General features: G+C 39.1%; 1 protein-coding gene across 2 annotated transcripts in view; it reads right to left on the bottom strand.

Moving 5' to 3' along the window:
• Window positions 1–1374: 1374 nt before the first annotated feature.
• Window positions 1375–10569, bottom strand: part of LOC136886832 (uncharacterized protein DDB_G0286299) — a 30952-nt gene continuing 21757 nt past the window's right edge. For both annotated transcript variants that reach the window (XM_067159672.2, XM_067159673.2), the window contains one exon: window positions 1375–2696. Coding sequence is in view for 1 of the 2 variants with exons in the window: in XM_067159673.2 (XP_067015774.1) it covers window position 2696 (1 nt within the window). In the remaining variant the exon portion in view is untranslated. The remainder of the gene's footprint in view (window positions 2697–10569) is intronic.

The following is a 10569-nucleotide window of genomic DNA, read 5'->3' as shown; positions in this document are numbered from 1 at the left end:
ATAGTTCAAACCTTCTTTCCATAGATGGCATGATGTGCAGTATACCATGTGATAACAGAATCTGCTCTATCTTGATGTTGGAATGAACAACACCGACTGCACCACACAATCGTTCTCAAAGTAGGGATGAGGAGTCGGCAGAAAAGGCTGGCCTTACTAAACAATGTATTATGAGGAATAAAACTGAAGGTATATTATGGGATAGAGTGAATTGGGCAGTAATATAACTTCATAAAATTTTAACCAGTGGTGAAAATGAGTGTTTGAAAGTGATAAGGAAGTCCACCCTGCCTACAAAAATGAGTAGAGAAGATAAAGGATATGGAGTAAAACTGGCAATAAACCATCCAAATAAGGTAATGAACGTAGGTTTTCGTGGCTCATTGTATTAATTTATATAAATAAATGAATACTGGATTAAAGCCACTATATTTGTTTAATGAAGCCAAGCTTTCAGCCAAATTGCATTGGACTGCATGAGGGCATGTTACGTTCTGCTTCCGACAGTGAGCAAAGAAACGTGGAAGGCATGACCGTACTATCCGTGGCCTACCTCACTATTTGGACTCTAGTATCCTTGTGCTGTGATTCACCACCCTCTGTCGATGGTTGTGTTATGCATGTATTTCTGCAGTACAGGTCTCAATGTATTTTATAACTTGAAGCTGCCTTCCCTATTGATGTTATTTAAGCGCAGCTTTATATCTATGAGTTCTCTTACCAGTCGAGCGTAGGAGTGTTTCACAGGCGCGATGACCGCCTGGTCAAAGAGGATTTTGTGGTCTGTACTGTGGTTCTACGAAATAAGGAAATTCTGGAATAAAATCCATCATAAAAAGAAGCTCCATTCATATACCTCCCCGTGGATATTAAACATAATTCACAGCTATTGAAAGGAACATTTTACCCATCAGTCATTCACAGAGAAAATCCCAACTCATCCTGTACGAGTTCAGCAGGCACATGCAAGATCAGCAATTAAAGTACAATAAGACACAGGCATGAAAAGTATCTGATGGCATTGCATTTCCTGAGTATTTAAGGGCGATTCATACCATTGAGTGTGTTCATCATATCAAATAAAGGTATGATTAAAATTCAGTATGTATGTGTTCAGTCTTCAGCCCTATGGCTGGCTGGATCCTCAACAGCTCCCCTATAAGCTGCAGATTACATGTTAAAACTTAGTAATATAAAGCTAAGTTAAAAAAGTTTACATATGCATAAGCTCAGCACATTACAATTAAAAAGTCAATGAGTCTATTCCAGTAAACTATTCAGAGTTTTTCTAACACAAGTTTCAACTACTGTCATTTGCCTACAACTGTGTCATGTTTCAGGGAACATGGGAAGGATTCACAAAGAAAAGCACAATTACACTTTTAAAAAGTAATCTTATTATTACAAGTACAGCAATTTTAGTAACAATCACTTCATGTTTTAAAACGTGCTGTTAAGGACAGTAGTCTACAATGACAATTCTAGGGAAAAAGTTAACGGAGACCACTTTTCTATCAAGTGAAAGAGAGAAAACTATCAACATAAGACAGTTTCTTTCAAGGAAACAATATTGCAAAATAATGTAGTCCAATGTGGAGGGAGTGAGCATACTATCCATCCTTTTATAGTTCAAAACCTTCTTTGAGGAGTCTTTCGTGAACACGCATTTAGATCACTGGCAACTCTTCTAGTAACAACTCGCCTTTAACGATTACAATTATTACAGCAATAGGATAAGAATAAGACAATGTGATGTAGGAATATGACAATGTATCAGAAAGTAAAACAAGAGACTAGTTAAAATGTTGCATACTGATGTAAACCTTTAGCAACCAATTGCAAAACAGTTTACAAGAACGCTGATGTTCTTGGTGTGACAAAGCCCAACTACACTGAAACTTGGTTTGGATTTTATTCCCCAAACCTAAAGTACATAAACATACTCACAATCTAAAAGCAAACAAGGGATAATTATGAGAAACTAGAACAGAGTAAATGCAACACTAAATTAAAATTACAGACATAGCATTTAACAACTAATGAAAGATTAAAATCAGAAGTCTCTTAAAAACTAAACGAAGAGATGAAAAAACCCACCCAGGCCAAGGTGAACATCACACACAGAAACTGTACAAGAATGTAAATAAAGAGCTTCAAACCTAACCTAAAATTCACAAAAGTTTCCGAGATTCATGAATTTGAAATAATCTCCTAGTTATATTTGAAATTATTCCTTCAGTCTTCCTCTATTAGAATGGATTTGTACTTTATCATGAAGGAAGTTATGAAACAGTCCTACAAACTCATTAATTGCTACTTTAAGAATGCCAATGACCAAACCTGATTCTGGAAGCAAAACTAAACATCCATTACTATGAAGATCTACTGAATTCATGAAACATTACTAGTTCAACTGCAAATATAAGTGTAATAGAAATGATTTCCACAATATACTGACAAACTTCCAGTGTAGTACAGAAGTAATTCTTTGAATACTACACCATCATACAGTCAATGTAGGGTGGCAATCATCTCTGTTGTCACTTAATCTGGAAACATTCTAAGTTCAGGATAATGTTTATTTTCACAACACACACTTCACATAACAGTCTTCATAACATCAAGCAGGTGTCCAGGATCAGGAAATTTTTCTTTGCGTGGGGGCCCCTTACCAATTCCGCTCCATATCAACTCCTCTGTCAAAAGAAAAGAAACTAAACATTAGAACACGCAAAATAAAGACTACTTTCAGAATAGTAGCTAACAATTCATATTCAAAGCTCTTATCTTAAACCATATAAAACTCCAAATTTAGGCTTTTTTTTTTACACAGGAGTACTCGCTAAATGTCTTTGGGACTCATGTAACACATCTAGTAAAGTCAAGGGGGATATTTTAATATTCTCTTATCTTACATTGCACACCATGCAAAGCCCTAAAAGAAAACAAGATCTTGAGTTAATTATATGAACCATTTCAAGACAATTTCCAATGACTGTAAAACAGGGCAGTGAACAGGTATCAATATGAAAATAGCCTATATGGGCACCATACATTTTGAACAATGAACATTTATAACTATAGGCTAAAAGCCACATGTATTTCCATACAATATAGGAGCAATGTCAATATGAAGACACCCCTATATTAAGCTATACATACATTATCAAGAGCCAAAGCAAGTAATTAAGACGGAACTTCTTTCGAAATTGGTTTTGTCGAATTGCTGCAGATAGGTCTTATGGCAATGGTGAGATGGGAAACAGCTGGGAGTGGGAAGCAGCCGTGGCCATAAGGTACAGCCTGTTGTGAACATGGGACACTATCGAAAACCATTTTTCAGGGCTGCCATCAATTGGGTTCGAACCCACTATATTCCAAATGCAAGCTCCAAACTGCTGCCAACTTGCTCGGTACATGGGGTCAAAGAAGGTATTTGCTAACTAGCGAGTTTCCTTGAACTTATACTGGACTATATCATTGTTGCTCTCCCCACTCCTACAACACTGCCTTGAGAATTGCTACATAAATGCCGTAATTCATCTTGGAGAGGAATTGATAGTCATCAGAAGAATTCCATTCATCCAAAAATTTGATTGTCCTTTTAATTTTGTATCCATAGTCCCGCAAGATAATATTCGAATACCTTCACATTAATAAGGAGAGATTATTTGAAATAGAAAAACAATATGAACCCCAAAGATAAATCTTTCAACTAGGTTCAGGGGCCAAGAAGTATAAATTTCACAGATTCCTTTTCCGTGTATACAGAAGGCAAAGCACAAGCACACTCCAACAATGCCAACATGCCAATTTTATGAACTGCAATTTAATCCTAAGAATCCTATGATAAAACAAAGTTTAGTTTGCCTTAGAAGTAACAATGCTGTAGGCTAGTCAAAGCTTCTAGTAAGTTGTAAATCAACAAGCAACAGTAGAGTCCCACTAAACTATAATCTGGGAACTTGGTAAATCCAAACTAAAATGCTCCCCAAATATCAGCCCCTTAGTTATCATTCCAGTCTTCATATTTGCAGCACAATGCTGAATTTTGAAAAAATTTGGCCAATCTGAACATGCCCCAGTCGTTCAGATTAATGGGAGTCTACTGTATTAGTTGCAATAAAAATTACTTAAGCACAGTTTAAACACACTACAAACACAAGGAAAAGGTCCACTACCTTAGGGTTACTATACAAGAAGCAGAAAGTCATACCTTGCCATGACCAATGGACTAGTTATTTTAGTACAAAAATGGAAAGAATAATGAAAAACTAGAAATGTAAGAGATCGAAATAAATTTTACAATAGTCTTTTATGTTGCACCAACACAAGTCTTATAACAGGGGGATAGAACGACTAGGAGTGGAAAGGGAGCGACCACAGCCTCAACTCTAATACTTGCCTAATGTGAAACCACAGAAAACTATCAAGGGTGCCAATGGTAGGGTTTCAACCTAGTACCTCCCAAACGCAAGCCAACTGCCACATGACCCAGTGCATTCTCTCTTTGTAAGATGTACAGTGGACGCTGCTTATTAAGATCACTCCGGGACGCAGATAATTTGATAACATTAACTGGCTGATAACAGTAGCCGAAAAATAATGTTTGCTTGTGGTGGTCTCCCAAAAGTCCATTAATATCTAGCGCCTGTCGCATTTCAGGAATCGTCGGTGTTCGGGAAGTTTCGGCAACATCGTCATCATCATCGCTAACTTCTGCTCAGTGTTCTTCACCTCTCATATCTAACTCTGCAGAGTTAACTGCCTCACGTCATTGTTTTGCATCAGTAATGATGCCCTCATCAATGTTCATCCATTCCTGAAATTCATCTTCCGTTAAGCCTGTTGGACGAAGTTCAACATCCTCGTCTACTTCTGGTAACTCTTAAAAATCCCCCATACTGGAAACAGTTCCTCATTGTATGTGCTGAGCATTATCCCACGACATGGCTAGAAGATTCAGGGCATCAAGAAGGCTGGTTGTTTTGGCAAGGTCATCTAAAGATTGTTGGTTACAAGGATAATGTCCAGATAGGGGATGAGAGTAATACTAAAGAAGTATTAAAATTTACCTATGACAACAGTGACATTTACAGTAAGATACGAAAGTTTAAAACTAGAAAAGCAGCTGGAATTCATAAGATTTCTGGGGATATACTAAAGGCAATGGGTTGGGATATAGTACCATATCTGAAATACTTATTTGATTACCGTTTGGTTGAAGGAGCTATACCAAATGAATGGAGAGTTGCTGTAGTAGCCCCTGTGTATAAAGGAAAGGGTGATAGACAAAGGTGAAAATTACAGGCCAGTCAGTTTGACATGCATTCCATGTAAGCTTTGGGAAAGCATTCTTTCCGATTATATTAGGCACTAGCTGATGTACCCGTGCTTCGCTACGAGATTCTCAGAAAGACTGACTTGGTGGTTTTCATAACTGAATTCAACATAGGTCATTACAAAAACATGTTAGAATGTAGCGATTGAAAGCAATGTTATATAAAATACTCGATCAAATAAAAAACCGCACACTTTCTCACTTTCAACGAACAGTACTACGGTGCCGATCTAACAGTCCAAAGTTTCAGAGCTGGAACAACCAGGTCGCAGGCTGCCATGAACACTCCTCGTCATTATTCCGTTAACACGTTGAGTGCCATACGACCCCATATGGGTACGTGAGAGTAGCCAAGTTTTTGAACCTCACGTCCCCATATGGGGTCGTACGTTCGTTCTAAATCGGGAACTGTGCGAACCCATTTGGGTGCGCAGTAAGTATGTGTTTGGAAGATGTATATAGTCTCTTCCTGCCATCTGCTGGTCGTCTAAAGTACGTGCATAGTCCACCTTCCATTTCTCAATTCCTGTTTTGGCGCGACCCCATATGGGTACGTCAAGAGTGCTTTGTGGGGTGACGAAAGTCATTGTCTATCTCACGCACGGGTTGTTTATGTAAGTGTGCAGTGCTGTGAGTTTCCTTTTCTTTTTTAAGTCGTTACGAGTAAATCGAGCAGTAAAAGACTTAGTGCAGACTGTCTGGACGATATATCGAACAAGTCGGACAATGATGATGTAGACAAAGTATTTAGTTACAGTGATTTTGAACCCAGTATACGGCAAATATCGATCTCACACGTTCAACAACATTCATGAATTACAGTCTTCAGCACACACTTCCCCACTGTACTCCAGGTTTCCAAGCCAGCTGTTGCAACAATTATGACCGTCTTCTACGATGTAGTCACTGGTTTCCCATGTGCACAACCAGCGCTGCCAGCTTCTCTTACTGATATTGAAAGTTATACAAAAAAATTGTATACTTATTCAATATTCCGTAACTACTAATTCTTCTTATAATATTATTCTGTTACATCCTAATTTACCAAATTCACATGATTTTCACTACTTTGTATAACTATATTTTGTACGAAAATTTCCTAACCTAAAATCGGAAGATCGTCATTTACAAACATTTCCTGACCTTAAATCGGAGATCATACATTTTAACGGCTCCAGTATGAACAAGATAACATATCTATCATAATCAACAGCATATAACGCGTCCCCGCAAAGGAAAATGTAAGTATGACCGAGCGTCGGGACAGTAACTACTGTATAAGTACGACCCCATATGGGGGCGCGTGTACGCGTACAGTTCGTAATGACCAATACGACCCCATATGGGGTCGCAATATTTTACCTAATATACATAATAAGTTAACCTAATATATCATAAATACATCCTCATATCAGCGATCATTTGCTTGGTTAAGCCTGTGAACCTTTTGGCACCAGGGAGTAACTCGATGTTATTAGCTCACGGCACTAGACGGCAAGCCTATGAAAATCGGTCTGGCACTCAACGTGTTAAATATGCACACTACTCATTCCAATCAGTGTCTCAAGGTAGGGATTGAATAGCTCGAATGCTATGATGAACAAGTGTTACGTACCTGCAGTACCAGAAAAGGTATGAAGCAGACGAATGGCATAATAAAGAAGAAAGTTTTCGAACTCCCCAGCTATTTCCCGACAATGTTCAGTCATAATACCAATATAAATGGTCCGTTATTGGACATTATAAATTTTCCAGCTAACTCATTCCTGGTTGTCAGCGTTTCGCCCTCGTGTGCTAGACTGGGCTCGTCAGTTGGTACCTAGCACACCTACCAAGACTCTGGCTAGTGCATACCGTGGAGGCGACTGCGTCCCAGGAATGAGTTAGCTGGAAAATTTATAATGTCCAATAACGGACCATTTATATTGGTATTATAAATTTACTCATTCGGAACAAATATTTCAGATTCCCTAAGGGAATCAACATCTATATCATCAATGTTCAGTCAGGCTGTTATACTCTGTACGCTGTAGTAATCCCATCTGAGTTGAGCGCCACCATAAGAAACGAAGAACATCACAACAAACAACGGTCAATGTAAAGTTATTGTTGATCAGTGTTAAGCGCTTTGGATATTGCAGGCCTTCTGAAATACCACTCTTATCATAGTCGGTACAGTAAAACTGAATGAAACATAAATGATTGGAAATTGTATTGTCTGTAACTTTTGTTATGCAGTACCAGTTTTCGATAGCACCAATAACATAGGTACCGGTATTTAAAATTAAATTTTAGGCGCCTTCCCCTAAACTACCATTTCATATCGGGGAAAATAAAATTATTTACAGCCTAGACTGTAGTTTATCCCCGACACTATATAGCGGTTTTCATTAAATTCTGTTAACCCATTATCTCGTAGCTTGGCGTTGATATGGACTTAGCAACAAAAACACAAATTCATTAATATCTGTGTTATCAGAGCCGGTACGGTAAAAGTGTATAAGACATAAATGATTGGAAATTGAATTCTATATAACTTTAGGTATATAATATTTATCGATAGGACTGCAAGTAATATAAATATTCGATAATTAAATTTAAGGCCTTCCCCTAAACTACCATTTCACCCAGCGTGAATAAAATGATTTATAGCCTAGATTGTAGCGGCTCTTCCCCCGACTTTACATACCGATTTTCATTAAATTCTCTCCAGCCGTTTTCTCGTGATGCGTGTACATACAGACAGAAATTACGGAAAAGTAAAAAGTAAATTTTCTTGTTACTATAGACACGACTGATACAGAAATACCATTCTTTTCAACTTCCGAGCAATGTACAGACAAAACTTATTTTATATATATAGATGTTTGCAAAATTAATAACTGGTTTGACAGAAGGCAGTTTGGGTTTAGGAAAGGTTATTCTCCTGAAGCTGAGCCTGTAGTATTTCAGCAAGATATATAGCAGATATCATGGATTCAGGAGGCCAAATGGACCGTATTGCGATTGACCTATCAAAGGCATTTGAAAGGGTAGATCATGGAAGACTCCTGGCAAAAATGAGTGCTACTGGACTAGAAAAAAGAGTGACTGAATGGGTGGCTAAGTTTCTAGAAAACAGAACTCAGAGAATTAGAGTAGGCAAAGCTTTATCTGACCCTGTAATAATTAAGAGGGGAATTCCTCAAGGCAGTATTATTGGACCTTCATGTTTTCTTGTATCAATGATATGTGTAAAGAAGGGGAATCAGAAATAAGGCTGTGTGCAGTGTTATTTTGTACAGAGTAATAAATAAGTTATAAGATTGTGAGCGGCTGCAGGGCGACCTCGATAGCATTGTGAGATGGACGGTGGGGAATGGTATGATAAACGGGGTTAAAAGTGAGGTTGTGAATTTCACAAATAGGAAAAGTCCTCTCAGTTTTAATTACTGTGTTGATGGGTTGAAAGTTCCTTTTGGGGATCATTGTAAGTACCTAGGTGCTAATATAAGAAAAGACCTTCATTGGGCTAATCACAGTTACTTGAGTCAAGAACGGGAAAAAATCCAAAGAAAAGCAGCTCGATTTGTTCTGAGTGATTTCCGAAAGAAAATGAAGTCGCATTTCGCTGTTGTGTACACAGTCCCTTAATTCCCTCGTACACACTGATCAGCCAGAACATTGTGACCACCTAATAGCCGCTATGTCCACCTTTGGCAAGGATAATAGCAGCAACGCGTCTTGACAAGGAAGCAATGAGGTCTTGGCAGGCCATTGGCACACCTGCACACACGTCACCTAGTTCCCGTCAATTCCGGATAAGGGTGCGACGAGCTCTGACGCCACGAATCACATCCCAGATGTGTTCAATCGGGTGAAGATCCGATGAGTTGGGGGGCCAGCACATCAATTGCAACTTGCCACTGTGTTCCTTGAACCACTCCATCACACTCCCCTGCAACCAGTGTACAATACTTCTCAGCTGTCCTGGTGCCTTGCAAGAGCTTCACTGGACCCATTAATGTGCATGTGAATGTTCCCGAGAGCAGAATCCAGCCGCTACCAGCTTGTCTCGCCCCACAGTACAGGTATCAACAGCTGTTACCCTGGAAGATGACTGATTTGCACCCTCCGACCGGCATGAAGGTATCTGGAGTCATCAGACCATGCAACACTGCCACTGCGCCAACGAGCAACTATGGTCACGCACGCATTTCAGTTGTAGTTGCGAATGTTAACATTGGCACATGCATCGGTCATCTGCTGCGGAGATTCATCCTTAGGAGATTTCGGTGCACTGTGTGTTCAGACACTTGTACTCTGCTGAGCACTAAAGTGTGATATTAGTTCAGCCACAGTTTACTGCCTGACCTGTTGTACCAGTCTATGACGTCCGACATCTTTAAGAGTGGTGGCCGCCCAACCCCTGAACGATTGGATGTGGTTTCACCACTTGACACAGAAATCCTCGAACACCAAGGCGCGCAGTTTCCGAAATGCCTGTGCCGAGCCATAACCATTTGCACTCTATCAAGCGCGCTTTCCGCAGTCTACACACTGACACTACATGCACCGCGCGTGTATGACCAGCAGTCATTCCTTGTCAGGTGGTGCTGCTACCACCTGGATGGGTTTATATCAATAGAAGGTACGTGGTCACAATGTTCTGGCTGATCAGTGTAAGAAAAAAAAAAACATTGAACAAGCTGACAGGTCACTGGCAAGCATAAATGAGGTATCATGAATCATTTTTCTATGGTTCCAAATATGCAGGATGGGTACCAAAGCACCACCCGATGGACTACAAACAATAAGACTACAATTAAATAGCAAACTGATTTTAAGGAGTTCATTTTCTTACATGAATTAACTGTGGACCGAAGGTAATGAGATTAGAAAAACTTATTTCAACAATAAAAATTAAGCTTTTTTTTGGCACTGTGCTGTCCCATTTGACTTTGAACTACAAAAAGAAGCTGTGAAATATAAACGAATAGCAGCTTTCTTCAGTAAGCCATCAAGCTAATCCCAGTCTCTCAGCATCAGCAGCCTTACATTATACATCACAGGACTACACCATCTGAAACTTATCTTGCTACTGGATTGTAGCAGTGATCATGGAAACACAAGGTCTAATTTTTGGCACCCAGTACTCATGTGTGTTGAAGTCTGAAGACATGTACATTACATATAGAGCAAAAAAATATGTAATTACATAAAAATTGAGACCATAACGATCAACACAA

This window comes from Anabrus simplex, chromosome X, assembly GCF_040414725.1.
Source record: "Anabrus simplex isolate iqAnaSimp1 chromosome X, ASM4041472v1, whole genome shotgun sequence".
Classification (NCBI taxonomy): domain Eukaryota; kingdom Metazoa; phylum Arthropoda; class Insecta; order Orthoptera; family Tettigoniidae; genus Anabrus; species Anabrus simplex.
Note: the sequence above shows the minus strand (reverse complement) of the source record. Positions and strands in the feature narration are given on the sequence as shown.